At 33.9% G+C, this 20,584-nt stretch overlaps 2 protein-coding genes and 1 pseudogene across 3 annotated transcripts; 1 reads left to right on the forward strand and 2 right to left on the reverse strand.

The window, feature by feature from the left end:
- Positions 1 to 1,424: 1,424 nt before the first annotated feature.
- LOC105965785 (CAX-interacting protein 4 pseudogene) lies at positions 1,425 to 2,855 on the reverse strand (annotated as a pseudogene). Its single transcript, XR_016034871.1, has one exon. The product of XR_016034871.1 is annotated as a CAX-interacting protein 4 pseudogene (transcript).
- A 5,294-nt stretch (positions 2,856 to 8,149) lies between these two features.
- On the forward strand, positions 8,150 to 12,264 carry LOC105965786 (S-adenosyl-L-methionine-dependent methyltransferases superfamily protein). Its single transcript, XM_012990343.2, has 7 exons — positions 8,150 to 8,319; positions 8,405 to 8,585; positions 8,825 to 8,904; positions 11,093 to 11,153; positions 11,239 to 11,354; positions 11,575 to 11,707; positions 11,808 to 12,264. The coding sequence occupies exons 1-7, from the start codon at positions 8,223 to 8,225 to the stop codon at positions 12,088 to 12,090; spliced, it is 951 nt and encodes a 316-aa protein (XP_012845797.2). The 5' UTR covers positions 8,150 to 8,222; the 3' UTR covers positions 12,091 to 12,264.
- A 6,127-nt stretch (positions 12,265 to 18,391) lies between these two features.
- On the reverse strand, positions 18,392 to 19,868 carry LOC105965787 (thaumatin-like protein 1). The gene is made up of 3 exons (XM_012990344.2): positions 19,581 to 19,868; positions 18,793 to 19,456; positions 18,392 to 18,726 (listed from the first exon to the last, which is right to left on the reverse strand). Exons 1-3 carry the CDS (start codon positions 19,639 to 19,641, stop codon positions 18,510 to 18,512), a joined length of 942 nt encoding a protein of 313 aa, XP_012845798.2. The 5' UTR covers positions 19,642 to 19,868; the 3' UTR covers positions 18,392 to 18,509.
- Positions 19,869 to 20,584: the final 716 nt, after the last annotated feature.

The raw sequence follows: 20,584 nt of genomic DNA on the forward strand, positions 1-20,584 counted from the left end.
AGTCAACGCCGGAAACCGGCGAAAAAATCCGGAAGCAAAAAAAAATTGAAAAGTCAACGCCGGAATCCGGCCGCAAAACAAAATATATTTGAAAATTATTTTTTTTTTTGAAAAAAAAAAGTTTTTGGTCAAAATTGAATAATTTGTGAAATTCGGGGTCCAATTGATGTTAAATTAAGTTAAGAATGATAATGGAGCTATTAAAGTATGAGGAGTTATTTTAGTCATTTACAAAAATCTGGACCATGTGTGGACTTATTGGTAAACGAGTTTTTTGTCTGGATCTCTCTCTTCCTCTTGTTCCTATTCGTCTTATTTTATTCTTCTTTTCATCCATGGCATACAATATTCATGCTCAATCCCATACCCGAAATTCTTTCCCTCTTTTTCCCGACCACCATCTTCAAAAATCAGGTCCCTGCTTTTACTTTCAGAAACCCCGTTTTAAACAGTTTTCGCATTTTCCAGTGCAACTGCAAATTTATCCGGTTTTTTTTAATAACATTTTCTTTTACATGCCAGCTATTCTCACAAGAGAATGATACGAACAAGATATCAAAACCCGAGTTAAGAAGAATGATACCAACAAGAAAATAACCTGTCATCCTCTCATTTCGTCTACTAAAGAAAACCAAGCTAACCTCCCAATAGTAGCAAAACTTGGGGAAAATATACTTACTCTTTTGCTTTTATTGTTTCTTCACTTAAATTGAATCAAATCTCATCTTATTAGTTAAGAGAAAAAACGAGTACAAATATTTTCCATATTGATATTGATTCTACATTCACGTTTGGCAGGCAGCAACAAAGGTTTTAAGGGAACGACGAAGTATCTAGCTATATTCACAACTTGAATTAAAAAAAATCTATACCACGAAAGATTGATTTATTTTGGGAAACAAAATACTAGCTAAATTTCATGAACTGGATCGGACTCGAAACTTTTTTTAGGATTCATGACTTTGAGATGTATGTTTTTGGAAGAATGCATGCTCGGTACAAATAAATGTGTGTTGTGCACATGAGAATTGTGTTCGTAAGCAATGTCGTGAAGGGTGGGAAACATGTGAATCACATGCTGCTTGAGTACAAAATTGCGACGAGATATATAAAATTGACAAAGAGAGCTACACTCGACAGTGTAAAATATGTACTTGGTAACCGGATTCACCCAAGTCGCATAACCTATTCAATAGATTATACAAACATCAGCATGTAATATATAAGATTGGAAAATGAAGCTCAACCAGATGATTATCTTCTTTTTACAAATACAACGAACTTAAGAAATACTTATTTCTAACGAAAATCAGAAGATATGCACATATCAAACATTTCGCAAAACAACTCAAATGATGAAATAGTAAAGAAGCAGGAAGTAAAACATATCTGAAACTCTAATAAGAGGAAGTTCAAATATGGGATTTGACAAAATGTAATCAACTATTTATTTCGGTACGTAAATAAATAGGATTAATCACCAACTTATAGTCATGTAGATATAGGATTTAACAACAAATCAGAGTTCTTACAACCAGAAGAAACAAAGAAAATCAATCAAAACCAACAAGATACGCGAAACAGAAAAAAAAATAGCAAATACAACGCAGACTTCATTAACATAATTTGATTCCACATTCAAGATTTCGCATTACGACACTGTGAAAAGAAGGATTTTGCACCTACCACCAAATAAGCGAAGCTTAGTCCTCTCTCCGTCGATGTTTACGGCTGCTGTTCCTCTCAGCGCGTTTCTTGTCCTGCCCCACTCTTGGTGGATCATCCGAGCCACTAGCATCAGAATCAGACACCGAGTGTTGCCGCCTCCTCCTCCTCTTGCTCCGTCGCTTATGCCGCCTATCTGCAGAATCATCCGATGAATCATCATCAGAATGCCGGTGACTCCTTCTCCTCCTCTTCTCCTTCCTACTCTTGCTCCTCTTCCTTCGCCCTCGTCCGCTTTCTTCTTCATCCGACGAATCATCATCCTCATCCCTTCTCCTCCCTTTCTCTCTCCTCCTCTTTCTTCTTCCTTCGTCCTCAGACTCACTTTTCTCTCTCTTCGCACTCTTTTTCTTCGACCTCAATTTCTCCCTCTTTCTCATCTCCCTACGATTCCCCTCATCCGAAGACTCATAATCATCATCATCATCATTACCCTTGATACTTTTACCACTAACCCTTTTTTCGTATTTTTTCTTTATCGCCCTCTCTATCTCCGAATCGTAATCGGAATCAGAGCTTTCACTCTCCTCCTCCTCCTCACTACTCTCATCGCCCTCGACTAAACCCTTCCCTCTGGCCTTCACTCTCTCACCTTTCAATTTCTCCAAACCAGAAAAAACCCCAGCTTGGATTGCACCTAGGTCCTTCCCTTCCTCGTCCTTGGCAGCGCTCAAAAAATTCCTGCACTGAAACGTCAAGTGGCCGACTCGCCCGCACTTCGTGCAACAGCCACGCGCCTCGTCGGCGTTGGATCCAGTGACGCGCGCGAGAGCGAGTAAGCCCTGGAAACTGGCGTATGCGTTTTCGCCGGCGTCTGGCTCGGACTCAGGGACGGAGGTCTTCTGAGAAGATCTGCTTTCCTTTTTGTCCTCTTTGTTCGGAGCGTATGGATCGTACCCAATCGCGCTCTGCCATATGCCGTGGGTCTGTAGGGCGGCGCTGCTGTGTACACGGTTGTTCGCTGGCATGCGAACCCTCCCCGCGGTGGCCGGCATGTTGGAGAACTAGTAAATACGCCGCCTATGTAAATTGGAAAATTACGAAACCTAGGGTTCTTGATTGGGGATTTAGGTCAGCCGGATTTACAACAGTAATTGCGGTAATTCGAAAGCGAATTTACGCTTCTGCGATTCGAAGGTTATGTGTGCCAGCTTCAGGGAGAGAGCTAAGGGAAGAGACAGGCGTCTAATTTGGTCCTCGGAATTAGGAGAAACACAGAGAAGTGCAACGACGGCGTTTCGGAAAGATATTTAAGATGCACTAATTTCCTCAGTAAAAATTTTAAAGGGCAAATTAAGGCAAATTACGAAGAAAAAAAAAACTCTCGTGTTTGCAAAATTACAAATATCCCCTTTAATTATGTATTAACTTACCAAAAACTCCTTCATATTCATAAATTTCAGAGTATTTATTCGGTAAAAGTGTACAGAAATTGCGGGATACGCCAAAATTTCATCCCGTTTAGTGTTTGGTTCGCTAAATAACTGAATTACCAAAATTTTATTAAAAATATTTTAATTTTTTTTTTGTAATTAATTTTAGTTTAAATACTAATATTATATATATATATATATATATATATATATATATGGGACTGGGTTGGGTCGGTCGATTACCAGCATAAAAACCAACCCATCCGTGAAACCATTTTTGCTCAAATTTGAAAACCGTTGCCGATCCATCCTTTGTGGGTCGGTTGATGGTTGGCAATCGAATATTTGGTTCCGGAATGGGTCGGTTGATGGTTTATACCCGCCACCTAGTTCACTTAAAACAATCAAAATTTGGAGTAAAAATATCCACATTTTGCGTAATGCCACGGTGCGATCATCATTTATCAGTTCAAAATAATTAATAACAATTTAAGGAAAAAAACATAATTAGAAAATTCAAAGTAATTTCAAACATGCACAAGAGATTTAGCGAAGTTCTGTGGGTTTTTTGTTTAAGTTTGGGCATAAAAAAACTGGTGGAAGATTTAGGTCAATTTTTTTTTTCCTTTATTGATTGTTTTAAAATTTAAAATACTTATTATTTTGATAATTTCAATAACCATATAAGAAAACACGGGCTTTATTTTATATTTTTAATGAAATTTTAATAGTATAGTTGGATAACCGATAATTATCGGTCAACCAACTTTTGATAATATTAACCATCAACTGACCTATTATAGATGGGTTGGTTATCCCACTATTTTGTTTTCCAAAATTATTTGAATCGAAATTAAAATATTTATGAGCTTTCGATTTTACGTTCCGAAAATTCAAAAAAAAACCGAATATTAAATTCCTAATATCGAGGATCTAGTTTCCGTCCAAAACCGTTCAATCCAATGTTTTGAAAACCGGACCGGACATCGACCCGGCCAAGCTACTGGGTCACGGTTGGACCGGTTCAACCGGGGTCCAACCGGGTTTCTTACTTTTTTTTTATATATAATATCTTTATTAATTTAATACCTCACAAATAATATATTTTATATTTTTATATTTGTTTTTTACTTTCATCACTTTACCCAACTCACTCCAACTTTTTTACAAAAATATAATTTAAAATTCTTAATTTTCTCCTTTTATCACTCCTCTCTCTCTCCTTTCCTCCCCCCCCCCCCCCCCCCCCCCCCCCCCCCCTCTCTTTTCTTCTTCCTCTCGTCTTCACAGCCAGTCAGCCACATACCCATCCCCTTCTCATCTTTTATTCCCTTTATCTCTGTTTATTTTTAACTATCCCAATTTCCACCCAGACTTATACTCTATTTGTTTAACTTATTTTTTCATTTTTTTTCTTCATTTTCACTTTCTCCTTCTTCGTTTTCTTTTCTTCGGTGGAAATCTATGGCTGCCACCACTTGGATTCGGTCATTACTACTCAGATCCATTTAGATCCGTTCACCAACAACCTTTTTCGACAAGATTCTATCACCCACGACCACCATTGACTTAGATCCGGCCATGAATTTTCTTTTGAGCTAAAAACCGGTTTTTGGACTGGGTTCCGGGTGTAGACATCGAAATTTTGAGATAAATTACTAATTAATAACCAAAATAAATCGGTTATTAATTTAGGTCTCAAATTAAAGTCCATAATATATTTGGGCTTTAAAATGTCTGGCCCACTATGCAAGTCGAGAAACCCTAACCCTAGCTTGTGCCTATAAAAGAAGATCTTTGGTGCATCAAAAAAACCAGACTCACACAGACACTTATCGAGCTCTCAAGCTCACGTCTCGAGCCTCCGCCTCGAATTCATAACATATTTGAATTCGAGGTGTTCGTGATAGGAAATCATATGTTCGATTCAAGAACAAGCTTTTAAGCCCTTGAATCAAAATTAGAATAGGAGAGAAGAATCAGGGGAATTACGGAGATTGTAATCCACATCGTTTTGATTAATAAATTATTTGTTCCCTATTTTCTTGTCTTGTATTTATGTTTTGCAGACTCGAAAAATTTGTGGTTTACACCGGGTTAACCGGTTCTTACCGGTCGAACCGGGATTTTGGCATTTGACTCGGGTTTTTGGGATTTTTGGTTTTTCACATCGAACCGGACCGGACATAGCGGCGGTTCGCGGTTGAACCGGTCCGACCGGCCGGTCCGGTCCGGTTTTCAAAACATTGGTTCAATCTATCGGCCATATACTTTATTTTTAATCTATTTATTTTTATTAAAAAAATATCAACTCATGCAACCAGCCAATGAATTATCTATTCTAGCAAGTCATAGAACCAAAACTCTCATAATTGTATAACGTATAGGCCTAAAATGTTGATTTTAAAATGATGTGGACTAAATATCGACTAAAAATCCCATTTTGCCTTCAATCTTATTCTTAGCTTGATTTTTCTTTCTTTCCTACACCACCATCACGGATAAACATTACGAGATTCCAATAATTCATTAAGATTCAATTTTCCAATTGAAAAAATAACAATTATTTATTTATTCCACTAAAATGACCTTTTCAACTCCCGGTTATATATTCCCAAAATTAATATTTTGTGTCTTGTATGGATTTATTTTAATAAATGGGCAATTTGCTAAACATCCATGAACTCAAATTTTCTTTAAATCAGGATATAACAACTTTCGCAATTTGCTAAAAGTTTGGTGTTCTTCAGGATTCCAGACTCCGCCAGATCCCGATCCGGAGCATTTCTTTAAGTATGTCCCATCTCTACTCTCTGCCGATGTCATCGTTGAAAATCTTTAGCACACAGTCACACATATAAATCACACGCCTACATACACACATACGCATGCAACCACACGCGCACACACATACGACTTTTGTTACACTCATTCATCTTCGTCGTAACTCAAACCGAAAAAGTATTAAGAATTGTTTAGTGATGGTGATGATGATGGTAATGTTGGTGGTGATATGCGCACCAGAGATTTAATTTTTTTTTCTTCAGCTTATTTAACTAAGCTGTGTTACTAAGCTGTGCAAATAAGCTGTCTAAGTTGTGCAACTAAGTTGTCCGTGTAAGTTGTGTCTATGGGAAACATCTATTCTTGTTTTAGTTTTTTCTTTACTGTATTTTAACTAAATTGTTGTTTATTAATATAATTAAGTTGTGCAACTAAGCGCTCGAAATCACCACTTCGCCGTTATTGTTAGTTTTCCTATGCGATTCCGTTACAGGGACCACATATGGACTTAGCAAAATATAAAATGTGCGTGTCCATATAGCTATAGAGAATATTTTTAAGGGACCTCTAACTAATTTACCGGTTAATAAAAACATATAAAGGCAAAATAGGACTTTTTGGATGATAATTTCAGTTTTATGCAAAATATAGTAATTTATTTAATTTGGTGGTTAAATGAGAGACTAGGAGAGTAAAAATAACACACTTTTGTCAAATATCACACCGGGACTGCACATAGAACTAGAGAGCTAACTGGTCACGGATGGATCAATTCGATCGGGTTCAACCGGATTTTTATATTTTTTTATCATGTTTTTGTTTATTAATAATTTTGAAATAACTGTATTGTAAAATTACAATTAAAAATTCAATTCATTAATAAAAATCAACCTAAAATCCAATGTTTTGAAAATCGGACCGGACCGGTCGGTTCGATCGGTTCAACTGCAAATCGGTGCCTTGGTCAGTCCGGTTAGCACTATAAACCTGAAAATCACAAAAAAAACGGTCCAATTGTCTAAAAACCGGTTTTTTGAACGGTCCGACTGAACCCCGGAAACTGGCTAAAAAACCGATTTTTTTGCTGACCCACACGTTTTTAATTAATTCAAAAAAAAAAAACGTCAACTACGTCGTTTTGGGCAAAAAAAAAAAAAAAAAAAAGGGATGTTGAAACGTGGTGTTTCCCTCTATCACAAGAAATCAGTTGCAATTTGATTTATGCCCTAACTATTAGCCTAATACAACTAAACAACAGTAGGTTTTAATCTTAAAAAAAAAAAAAGGAAGACGCAAGACTATATAAATGTTAACTTTTGATTTATTAGATGAATATAATTTAATGTTGCATGTTATTTTATGGTTTGTTTGTAGTGGTAACTGTAGTTTTATACTTAACTCATACGAATATTTGATTTTGATGATAAACATGCTATTTTTACGTATTTTTTACATAAATAATACCATATAAATTAAATATTAAAAAAAATTCAAAAAACCAGGCATTACGCAGAATGTGGATGGATATTTTTACTCTAAATTTGATTTTTTTTAAGTGAACTAGGTGGCGGGTATAAACCATCAACCGACCCATTTCAAAACTAAATATTCGGTTGTCAACCATCAACTGATCCACAAAAGTTGGGTCGGCAACAGTTTTCAAATTTTGACGGATGGGTCGGTTTTTAGGCTGGTAATCGGCCGACTCAACCCAGTCCCCACCCTATTTCTAATTATGCAAACAAAAATTGTTTTTTTTTTCTTAATTATACCTTACGCCATTTCCCCAAATTTACAATTAACGACCTAATTATATAAAAAAAAGAAGGTAAATTACATCCACACTCCTGTGGTATGTTTAAATAATTTTAAGGCTCTTATAGTACGATCTCACCCCCTGAAACGTCTTTAGAAACTCTAACGGGATAATGCATTGGATACATTATTCCGATAGGGTTCTAATGGACTATTACTTTTAGCTAGTGGAGATCATATAGAGTTATGGGGAGTTATGAGGTGACATGGCTCGCCCAATATTTCTTAAATCACCCATAACTCTTTGTTGTCTCCACCACTTCTTGAAACCAATAGTCCGTTAGAACTCTATCGTAATAACGTATTCAATGCATTATTTTATTAGAGTTTATAACTACGTTTCAAGTGGGTAAGTGTAATTATCGATACCACGGGGACCTTAAAGTTATTTAAGCATACCTCAGGGGTGTGGGTGTAATTTAACCAAAAAAAAAAAAATTAACGACCTACTCCAATACTTCAAGTGCACAGCACAATACCAAACGACGTCGCCGGCGGTGGCGACAACCAAACGGAACAGCAGAAATGGAGACTGATAACTCACACACCATCCCAAAACCTTCGTCTTTGCGATGGAAAATTCTCCGCCGCGCCATTCAACGCCGTCCTTCATCTAATTCCGGTAAGCATGTACATCGAATTTTTAAATTTAATCATCATAAAAAAGCTCCTTTTTTTTCTCTCTCTAACAAGCCAAGGATTTGCAGAAAACTCGTCAGAAGAAATCAATTTAGATAAAGTATCACGAAGAGCGAGAAATGGATTCAATTTGATACCCTGCCATTCAGTGAACGAAAGTGGGGAAGATTCAGATCCTTCCCCACGGAAGAGAGATGCTCTTTTCTGCTACACGTTGCCGTTTCCTAATGCTCCCAAGCTTTTCCTACGGTGAGTTTAGGCTACAATTCTGTACAGTTCTTTGTCTAAACTGATTCATGTTGCTCGGAATTGATGTATTTACTTTCTCATTTCTATGTTATAATAATCGGATTCGGTGCGAAAAAATTGGCGGGTTAGTTCTTCTGAAGAAAAAACTGCATTAGGTTATAGATTTTTTGCTTCTTATTTGTATTGTTAATTTTTTTGTTGGGAGTGTAACTAGTGGCTTATATGTGGAGCTCATGCAGCCAGAGATGGGAAGATTGCGTTGATCTGAATGACTTCGAAGTCTGTAATCGATTTGATATTGACAACACGGGACTTGTATGTAAGTAGAAACTATCTCACTTCTCGATGAATCTGCTGCCGTGTTTCATAAAACCATCTATCCCCTTATCAATTAACTACTTCTATCATGTTTTTCTTCTGTTTGGTTTGAGTTTTCGACACCTCTTGAATTACGAGAAACCCAAGATTTTTTTTGTTTCTCTGAGTACTGGAGGATAAGAAATATGATTGGAGTTTGGATAAAGGTTTATATGTATGTAGTTCAATCAGTTTCCATGCTTAGGTGAAGTTGAAAACTGTTTGTAAGTTGTTGTGGCGAGTTGCTTCCAAACAGTTTAACAGTTTGCATATACGTTTAAGCCTGTATCTATATTCACTTCCGGAGGATGTTGTAGCAATTTAATTTATTAAAATGTGAAGAGAATATTAGTTTGATAAAAAAAAAATAGAAAAAAAAATTAAGACTCCCTCTTCGCATAACACTCTTATTAGGTGTGTCATCTGCTGACTGAATCTCAAGTAAAGCAAGTACAATGTCGATTCTTGAAAGAAAAACATGGACTTGTATTGTTTAGACGAGAAGTTAGGACTTGATCTTATCAATAAGTCGTGTTGGATGTGACCAATTTTCATATAAAGTTGATTGAATCTTTTAACTGGGAAATAAAAGGGATAATATCGGTCACTACTTGGCCTATTTCCCTGTACGGGTTTTATAGTTAAAGGGAATCGTAAAAGGCATAAATCATTCTCCAGTTTGTTGCTGAAACTTTTCCTGCTAACATACTAAGTTGCTATGAATTCTTGAAAATCTCTTTGAGAAATAAATATGTGGTTCCATGTTGCTTAGTTATTTTTTTGTTTTTACTATTTACTTTCTACATTTTAATTCGTAAGAGGCCATGATGGATTAGAATCTGCTGTGATTCCGCTGATGATTCAATAGTGAACATCAAATTTAGATTTTCCTAGATCATAAGGACTACTAAGATATCCTCGTTTGGATCAAAGTTGTGTGTGAACTGATACAACTAGTAAGTTAGTTGTGGAATAAGATATCCTCGTTTTGGAACTGGGATAATACTGACATTTTTTTATCATTACAAGTTACAATCATAAATCATTCGGTTATGAGTTCAGTGATTTACCTTATCACTGGTCTTAGTATAGGCCAATACATGTTCTCCTTTGGACACTAGGTATGGTTACACTTGGTCTGAAGTAGTATTTTTTCACATGGGCTTGGTTTGAAATTAAATTTGACCTTCAAGTCAATGTTGGTCTAACTTGAATGTTCTTTTTTCATGATTGATGCCATATTTTTTAATTAATGAAATATATCCACAAAAAATCAATCGCCAAAATGTGTACAATAAGAACTTTTGTGATCTAATCAAGATCTGTAAAATGAGAACTTAGTTATATAAGTAAAGTGGCTAATCATTATACTCGCGTTTGCCTAGTGAAGAAGTAAAGTAGTGCATATCTGTGTCCTGGCCATTATACGGACATCAATTAATGTCATTAATATCGGCTTGGAAATTATCGAGACGAACTCGTGAACTTCGGGGCTTACTGTAGTCCGTTGATTTTCCTTAATGGTCAAATACATGGAAAAGCTTTGATGGCATATCTCAGATAAGATGGTTGAATTGTTAGTTGTGCAATCAACATTGATCACCAAAGAAGTGACAATATAAAGTACTTTTAGATAGAACTTTTGTCAGTAACGGACCAAATTGCTCTCTCGTAATTGGCAGTCTAAACATATGAATAATCAGAAACATGTCCTAAGACATATGTATATGTTCTACTTATTAAACATAAGACGAGAACTCTATGTCAACTAGGTGTGTGATATGCCTTTATTGAGCGTCTTTGCCCATTGAAGCCTTATAAATATCTACAGATCATATAAATAAGTTAGATAAATATCGATCTTTCGTAGTATGTCTTGTCCAAAAATCAACCTATGTATTTATGCACCCTAAGATTATTTTCTACTATATCTCGTTATTGTTATTGATATTTTGCTTATTTCATTTAGAGGGACAAAATAACTTGGAACTACAGAACTGGAATATTTTATTGCAAAGTCAAATAATGGAAGTCACAATTCGTAGAGAAATTTAGATATATTAATTTCTTTAATTAGTGTACTAACTGTAATTTTTACAAGATGTTTACATCCTTTTTCACTTATAAGTTTCTCGTTTTCTTTCGAACAGGTCAGTGGCCTTCAGAGGATGTACTTGCGTATTATTCCATGTCGCATATTGGTAGCTTCAGGTTTACGATAACTTCATATTCATTTTCAATACCAAATTTCATTTCTGTTGAATCTAATTTATCATACGTTTTCGATTATTTCTAGGAACAAAAGAGTAATTGAACTTGGATCGGGGTACGGGTTAGCTGGCTTAGTTATTGCTATGGCCACAGAAGCATCAGAAGTTGTGATATCAGATGGAAACCCTCAAGTCGTTGATTGTATCCTTTTCACTCGATTTTATCAGCTTTAGAACTTTGAAATTACGATATTGCCCATTCCTATAGTAGTGTGTGTTTTTTTTTTTTTTTTTTTTTTTTTAATAATTTTTAATTGGAACTTTGAAGTTATTAATTAATTGCATATGTATGCTTACCACGTGTCGAAATGCTTCACGAGTGAATTTATTTTCACGTTTGGTTCCAATTTCTTAACAAGCAGATATACAGCGTAACATAGATGCGAACTCTGCTTCATTTGGCAGTACAAAGGTGAAGTCAATGACACTTCATTGGGGTCAGCATCAAGTCTCCGATATTTCCGGCACATTTGACGTCATTATTGCAAGTGACTGGTAATTAATTGCTTTATACAAACTAACCATTAAAAACATTTATTATGCATAATGTTTTCAAGAACTCGGATTATGTAATATAAGGTCATCTTTTTTGCAGCACTTTCTTTAAGGAATTCCACAAGAGCCTGGCTCGAACAATCAGATGCTTGCTGAAAGAAAGTGGTCCCTCTGAAGCAATACTTTTTGGCCCCAAAAGAGGCGATTCGTTGGATAAGTTTCTTCTGGAAGTTAAGGAGAGTGGGCTGCAATTCACCGTAACTGAGGCCTACGATACAGAAATTTGGAGGCGGCATGAAAATTTAATCAACGGTGGTGATCACTCGTGGCCCAACTACGATCCAGATCACTGTTACCCTTTACTGGTCATCATTACACGGTGAACTTTTTATACTCCGATTTTAGCCATTTCTTGTTTTTGATTATTTTTCAAGATAGACTCGTCTACCCTTATTTAAAATATTGTGCTCGTTTTTATTCGAACGTCTTGTAATGCCTGTAGTAATAGTAATTTCTAAATTTACAGTTCATATTGAAAAAGGTGTTGATGGATATAATGCTTTTTTTTCTTTCTTTTTATGTATCTTTGTGTATTTTATATGTGCTGGTAATTTGAATAAAAATTACTTGAGTGCAGCTAACTTTTGACATGCAAAAGATTCCCCCTCAATTGTCCTGATTTCATTTATGTCAAAGTATGAAAGATAACATTTTACACCACCCTACTCTAAAAACAATAGGAAATATTCTGGCAAGATATGATATTATGCTTTTTATGCTGTCAAAAAGGTTACATTTTATTCCCTTTGGATCAAATTTATGCGCTCTCTCTCTCTCTCTCTTTTTTTGTTTTTCCATAATTCAAATTTTGTATCAAAAGATAAATGATAAAGTTGGGGATGCGAATGGTTGTTACTAACTCTCAAATTATTACTCTTAAAATTGTATTAAAGTGCAAAACATAACAAATATATATATATATATATATATATATATATATATATATATATATATATATATATATATATATATATATATATATATATATATATATATATATATATATATATATCTATGTGTGTGTGTGTGTGTGTGTGTGTATTTTGGGTAATGCGAATGGAGGAATTAAACTTCAGAGCGATTCTCAAAATATTAGGTAGTATTTAGTGCGTCTTTCAAATTTCAGAAACATTTTTTGATCCACAGCCTGTCCGCTGGGAGTGTCAACGTGCCGAGCTCAACTGTTTGGCAGTCTCGAACTTGAGTTCATCGAGTATTTTTTCTTTGCTCGAGCTCGAGCCGATTTTGACGAGTTCGAGTTGAAGCCTAAGCTCATTTTTTTTTTTTTTTTAATTATTTTTTTATTATTAAAAATTATTTATATTATAACAAAAAATTACAAAATAATAATGAACTGATAATTATATATATATATATATATATATATATATATATATATATATATATATATATATATATATATATATATATATATATATATATATATATATATATATATATATATATATATATAGGTATATTGAATTTTTATATGTTCTATCTATATTAATTTTATAACATTTTATATTATTATATATTACTTAAATAAAAATAATATATAAAAAATAGAAAATAAATAAAATGAAGGCTCGCGGACTAGTTCGTGAGTTAACGAACAACTAAAAAAAACTCGAGCTTGACTCGCCAAAATGCTGAAGTTCAAGTTCAAGTTTTTTTCGAATCAGCTCAACCCATTTACCACCATAATCGTGTGCTATGTGGTACGCCAACGAAATAGTCTCTAACTCAACTTCTTTTCAAATGATATCATTTTGCATTTTGCCACTAAATATAATTTATTTGATATTAGAAATATTTGTGCGTAAGTAATGGAAGTAAAGTCCACTCCTAGCCGGTTGAGAATGACAGCCTATTAGGTGTGTTAGGTGTGGAAAGAGAACTCGGTACGCATTGTCCAGTGCAATTTACATCTCTCGCATTGTTATCTTAAGAGAATAGAGCCTACACAATTCATACACGTGGCTGCGTGTTTTTCTGTCGATACGAATATATAATGTGCGTAAAGTAAATAATTACTAATACAATTATGCACTAAATATTTTAATCGGTAAGTTCTATCTGATAGAACAAAGCAATGATGAGTTGCTTATTAGAAATAATTATCCCCAAACCCATTTATCAATTCAAATTTAAGGACTCTCTCACCAATATTTTTATTCAAGCAACTTTTCACTTTTTCATAATTACGTTGTTAAATTAAATCACATTAGTACAAACTTTAATGAATATTATGTTTATCTTCAAGACAATCATTATTATATCAACAAATCATTATTACATCAACGAAAATGGTTTCTCTCAATGGAACCACTAAATTTTGATGAAAGATTAGAAAATTTTACTGGTGTAGTCCATCTGTTCCATAATAATTATTTCTTTTTAAAAATATTTTATTACATATTATCTAACACTTTAGATTTCTAATATTGCATTAATTACTTAATTTTCAGTTTATACTTTATACTCTTATTAAATCTTTGTAATATTTTTTTTTAATTCATTTCTCTATGTTATTAATTATAAAATATGGTCATTTTAGTCTAAAAATATACATTTTTCATAAAATCAAGACGCATTTAATAAAATCCTTAATCCGTCTACAAAGCTAAAAACGACTATTAAAATTTCGTAAATCACACGCAATCAGAGAATTTAAGGACCTAACACGAGCTTTAAAGACGGTCTCCAAATTGGAGTGCATTATATATATATTTTCCACATAAAAAAAAACATTTTTTATTTAAAATAATTATTATAAAACTTACATGAACTCATTTTTGTAAGATATCTAACTGCAACAATATTGAGAAGTATAAGCTGATCCATCTATGAGTTTTGTAGATGTTATATCCGGTGATTTTGCACCATTCATCTATGCATAGTCACACACATACCATATGTATGTGTGCTTATAGGTAGCTATGTGTATAGATCTATGATGCAAATTGCAAAATCACATGGTAGCATCTCATAGATCTATGCATGCATGCTATTTTTTTAGCATGTAACTAATTTAAAATACAAAATAAGCATAAAAGTATCAAAAGAAAAAAAAGAAAAAACAAAAACGTATACGTTCAACAAAATATATATTTCATTAATATTTCAATTAATATATTTATGATTCATCGGTACAACGAACTACGTAGTAGAATTTGAGAATTTGAAAATAATTAAAAAATAGAGAGAATTAAAGAATGATCAAATGCAATAATTATTAATGATCTAAAAAGATTATTTAAGAAAACAAAAAGAAACTACAAGTAGATTACTACAAAAAATAATATACTAGTATAATTTATGTTAATGAATAAAGAATGGGAGAGAAGGAAATAGCCGAAGTTATTGGCAGACAAAAATAAAAAAACTCTCCAATCTTACTTACCGTCCTTTCAAAGTGAAAGTTGGGTATCTAAAATATCAACTATTTTTTTTTTCTCAGAGATAGCGCCCAAAAAGTTCGCTAGAAAAGGTGAAAAATAAAAATAGAAATAAAACTTTTTGTCCTTTTTTTTTTTTTTTGGAAACGAGGGAACTGTGTAAACATATAGGGGATGTTTGGTTATGTTTCCAAAACGAATTTCTAGTTTTCAAAATTTCTGATGGAAAAAGTAGATTATTGGTTTTTGTGTAGACAATGAGAATATGTTTGGATGAAGGTGTATTTTTAGTTTTATGTAGGTGTAGAAATGAGAATATGTTTGGTTGTGGTGAATTTTCTCTACGAAAGTACGTGCAAAAGTAGAATATAATGATTGATGATGATATAGTGATGATGATGATTATTATAATTATTATAATAATAATAATAATAATTATTATTATTATTATTATTATTATTATTATTATTATTATTATTGTTGTTGTTGTTGTTGTTGTTGTTGTTGTTGTTGTTGTTGTTGTTGTTGTTGTTGTTGTTGTTGTTGTTGTTGTTGTTGTTTATATTCTTATATTATTATAATTATTATAATTATAATTATTTTATTATTTATTAGTATTATTATTACTATTACTATTATTATTATTATTACTAGTTCTACGATGAATATTATTTTTAATAAGAATAACAATATTATTATTATTATTATTATTATTATTATTATTATTATTATTATTATTATTATTATTATTATTATTATATTATTATATTATTATTATTATTATTATTAGTATTATTATTATTATTATTATTATTATTATTATTATTATTATTATTATTATTATTATTGTTTATTATTATTATTATTATTATTATTATTATTATTATTATTATTTTTAGTAGTAGATAGAGAAATTGTGAGGAAAGAGAGTGTAGATATTAATGAGGAGAGATGAGAGAGAGTGTGAATATTAATGAGGAGAGAGAAATGAGTTGTTGGAATAAAATATATAGGTTAGTAGTAGGTTTTAGTAGGTTTGAAAATTGAAAAAAGTATGAATAGTGTCTTTTCAATAGAAATTTGATAAGAAAAAATGGGAATTTCTGGATAAAATTGTGAAACAAACATGATCTCGGTTTTATGAATAGTATAAAACTGGAAAGTGAGTTTGGAAATGAAACCAAACATCCCCATACTCTCGTATAATAACTTGCAAACCATACGATAGATGTAAACCACACTAATATAAAAATAAAACATTAATCATGTGAAGGAGAGAAAATATTGTGTAGATTAAAGCTACACTAGACTAACGGTAGTTTTGACAAATCATATGATTTCATTATTTTGAAGGAATCATTTCTAATTTGTTTTGTTATTAAATATTGTTTCTTCCTTTTACGGTAAATTGCAAAAACCCTCATAAGCTTAGGCTAAATAACAAAAAACACCCCTATCTATCTGTAATTATTAAAATCCCTCCGACGTTTGTTTCCGTCTTACACTGACCCCTTATAGTGTGATTTTCCACGGAATTTTTTCAGTTCTAGAGAATATTCCTCAAAAATGTCGATTCTACCACTGCTAATTTTTTCAAGACAAAAGTTACCATCTGGGGGTAATGGTAATATTAAAAAGTTGTGAATGTGTTTTTTGTAATACAAGTTTATATTGAATAAAAATCAAAAACCCTAATTTTTTTACCGAAATTTAAAACCCTAAAAGACTTGAAAGAAAATCGTTACGAACCTTTGATTTATGGAGGTAAACTTCGCGATTCGAGCAACGATGGATGAGAATAACAATTTCTCTCGTGGTTAGGGCTTGTTTAACCGTAATCTTCTCTATGTGTTTTCCAAGTTAAGAGGGAAGTGAGGTGAATCGTCACAGATGGAAACAACGAGTGTGGAAAATGAAAGTGAAAAAATGTGGTTAAAGTGAAAAGATATTGAAATATGTGGTGCAAATTAAAAACATGGGTAATTTTGAGAAAGTAAAAACTTTTTTATTTTTAGGAACAATGATAAATGTTTTTTTCCCATAACAACTTTAACACAAGTTAATTGATGGTATAATAGACTTTACATAATTTCAGATATTTTCTTTTATTTTTCGCATATTTAACAGAAGGGTACAATAGATTTTACACGTCTTCTGTTAAAAAAGTCTCGATCAACAGTTAGTTAAGGGGAATTTTGATAATTACTTCGTTATTTAACCTAAGTTCAGGAGAATTTTCGTAAATTTACCGTATTTTATTGCAATATTTCTGTGGTGTTAAATTTAAAACGTTATATCTTCAATCGATATATAGATAACTTGTTTGAGTGAGTTTTCTAGATCTTGTGTGCATTAAGCTTAATATTTTTGGTGCAATGTTTTATTCATTTATTAAATTAAACTCTAAAATGTTAAATCCACACGTAAAGTAAATAGACATCTTTATATATAAAAGAAAGGTTTGCCCCCAAATCCTAAAAACAGTTTTCTTGTATAAATATTTTTGTGAAATATTTGTTTCCTTTATTTTCTCCTTTTTTTCTTATAGCACATTTAAAATAATTTGTTTTTTCTTCCTTTTTTATAGAACACATTTTGGTTTTTTTTAATTATTTTCTTTTTCTTTTTTTCTTCTTCCTTTTTTTTTTCCTTCCCCACTAAACACGATCAGTTTTTTTTTCACATTTTTTATTTTGAAATATTTTCTTTTTATTTTATTTTTCTCTTCCAGCACTAAATTTTCTCTTTTTTTTTTTTTTTTATCGGACACGTTTTATTAATTCTTTTCTTTTCTTTTTTCTCTTCCTTTTTTCCTTCCCCACTAAACACGATCAACTTTGAATTTTTTTTTCACGTTTTTTTTTTCTTTGAATTTTTTTCTTCTTTTTTTTCCTTCCAGCACTAACTTTTCTCTCATTTTTTCTAGCACTCGCATGTGTATTAAATTTTATTGTCAAAATAAATATAATAGATTATGATTGCAATTAGTGAAATTTTTACATTTTCGGTTACATTGTTTTGATGTTTATTAATTTCTAATTTTGCTTATCATATGTTTTTTTTTTCAATATCCGCCCGTGCAACGCACAAGGCAAAATACTAGTTTACAATAATAGCATGGATACGACCCAAATGATTAAATTGCAATTCTTGTTGCACATAACATAAGCTTGCAAGCATGGGTGGTATGACTATACTAACTGTCGATATACATCACAAATAATAATTCTAAATCGATATTATTATATAATCAAATTTCAATTTAACATTAATATTGTGATTTTCTGATAAAAAAAAAAAAGAAACTAATATTGTGATTTTTGACCAAAATTACAAATGTACTACTGCTGCAGTAATATGTACAACACAGTGAACAACGCCACCAATGCTTGGGCAGTTGCACCAAAAGGGTGCGTGGTAGCAGATTCCCCCCCAATTGCCAATTCTGCCAACCATGACCCATCAGCCAACATAGCATCCTCAACCGACCCAGATCCCGACCCGGATTCAGATCCTGACCCATCTGACATACCGTTATCTGATTTCGATGATTTTTCGCTGCAAAATTAAATAACTGGGTTTTAGTGACTTGTACGTTAATTGTGCTGCATTAAACAGTTGTACCTTGGGAGCGGTGGGCAGAAGGTGATGACGTAGTCCGCCGCGGTGCAAGTGAAGGTGCTGGTGACGTCATCGTACGCGTAGCTGTACGATTTGGGGCACGCGCTCTTGAACATCTCCGAGTACTCCGACGGCCTGCACGTCGCCGGCGACCCGTACTCGCCCTTACAGCAGTACTCCGGCGTGCCGAACGCCCCGCACGCGCTCCGGCACGCGCCGCCGCCCTCGGCCATCAGCTCCGGCGGGCAACTCTGGTTCAGGTCCTCCGCGCAGCCGGTGGACGCGCACTGGCCCGACCCGCCGGCGGCTTCGACGAGCACGGGCAGATTGTAGCCGTCGACGAGGCTGACGTCATAGAAGTCTATGGAGCCCGAGCCGAGTGTGAACTCGGCGAGAGTGGCGGCGGTGGCACCGGCGCCGTTGCACTCCATTTCGCCGGAGCCGCAGTCCCCGGTGGAGCAGGAGCCGCGGCCGGAGTCGTCGAAGGTACAGCCGGTTCTGGCCCAGAAGCGGCCGGACCAGCCGGTGGGGGCCTGGACGGCGCGTGAGGTGTCCTTAGAGAGGTGGAATCCAGTGGTTTCGAGTTTGGGGCTGCCGAGAATCGCCGGCCAAATAGTGTCAGAGCATTTGTTTACAAATGTAAATGTTGCACCTTTAACAACTCCTCCTGCATGATCGATCACCATATTTATATATCAAATTAGATATAATTATGATTTATTTGATCCAAGAATTTTACACGACTAGAATATATTATTTTATATATATATATTGAAGAATAGGTGTTGTACCTTTGCGTTGGAAAATGTGGAGAAGAAGGATGAAAACAATTGTGTAGGACGACGAAGCCATGGATGATTTTACTTTGGAATGAATTATTCCTCGGAAATTGTGTACTTTAATGGCAGAAAGAAGGAATTATGGATAAGTGAGTGGGGCGACGGCGGCGGAGCAGTGTGCGTGTGTGTGGTGCCGCCGTGGTAGTGAGGAAGGCCGAGTGTTGAATGGAGAGGAGTGAGTCGGGAGGAATCTTTCATTATTATTTTGTTTAATCTTTTATGTATATAGAGTATAGGGGTAATCACATCAAAATATGCCCTGTGCTACATACTCTACTCGTTACATTCTACCTCTATTTTTCTTTTCTTTTTTCTTTTTTTTTGACCACAAAAATTAAGAGGTAATATGCAATACCTCTTATTTAGAAAATATTTTGAAACCCAATTAACTTTAAAGACTTTTTTCAAAACTCAAATCCCAATCTGAATTAGTGAGACCTCTGGTCAGACATGATAAGATTAAAGTGTACATATGTTAGGTTTTTATCGTGATATAATTTTATTTCTCACTTTTGTATACCTCTCCCTCTCACTCACCCTCTCTCTCTCTCTCCCCGCTCACCTCACTACACCTAGTCGTCCGCCTCGGAGATGCCACCGTTATTCGCGCACTCGTCACTGTCGGCCGGCCGAAATTAAATTTCTCCTCTTCTTCTTAATTAGAAAATTATAAATTCATCCCACTCTCTATTTTATTCACCGTACCGTCGTTGTCGCCTCCTCCCCCTCCCCCTTTCGTTATTTTCGATTTTTTTCTTTTTTTTTTTCTCTCCAGGTTGGAAACAGCAGCATCAACGTGACTACTCTGGTTCGAATATGACTATTGTTGATTCACTCGGTTAGTGATTTATTATTTTCTCGTGTTTATTGTTTCTCTCGATTTCTCTCACTTTACACAACCATCGTCTCTACATAGATTTGTACACCACTACCGTTGCCGCCGTCTCCTCCTTCGT

Source organism: Erythranthe guttata, chromosome 12, assembly GCF_056151865.1.
Source record: "Erythranthe guttata isolate IM_541 chromosome 12, IM_541, whole genome shotgun sequence".
NCBI classification, from domain to species: Eukaryota; Viridiplantae; Streptophyta; class Magnoliopsida; order Lamiales; family Phrymaceae; genus Erythranthe; species Erythranthe guttata.

Excerpts from the sequence above, each read along its gene's own strand:
- LOC105965786 (XM_012990343.2), top strand. The coding sequence starts at position 8,223 with ATGGAGACTGATAACTCACACACCATCCCAAAACCTTCGTCTTTGCGA. Across the intron at positions 8,320-8,404 it reads CCGTCCTTCATCTAATTCCG|AAAACTCGTCAGAAGAAATC; the intron begins GTAAGCATGTAC and ends AAGGATTTGCAG. Across the intron at positions 8,586-8,824 it reads GCTCCCAAGCTTTTCCTACG|CCAGAGATGGGAAGATTGCG; the intron begins GTGAGTTTAGGC and ends GAGCTCATGCAG.
- LOC105965787 (XM_012990344.2), bottom strand. The coding sequence starts at position 19,641 with ATGGCTTCGTCGTCCTACACAATTGTTTTCATCCTTCTTCTCCACATT. Across the intron at positions 19,457-19,580 it reads CCACATTTTCCAACGCAAAG|GAGGAGTTGTTAAAGGTGCA; the intron begins GTACAACACCTA and ends TCGATCATGCAG. Across the intron at positions 18,727-18,792 it reads TTCTGCCCACCGCTCCCAAG|CGAAAAATCATCGAAATCAG; the intron begins GTACAACTGTTT and ends TTAATTTTGCAG.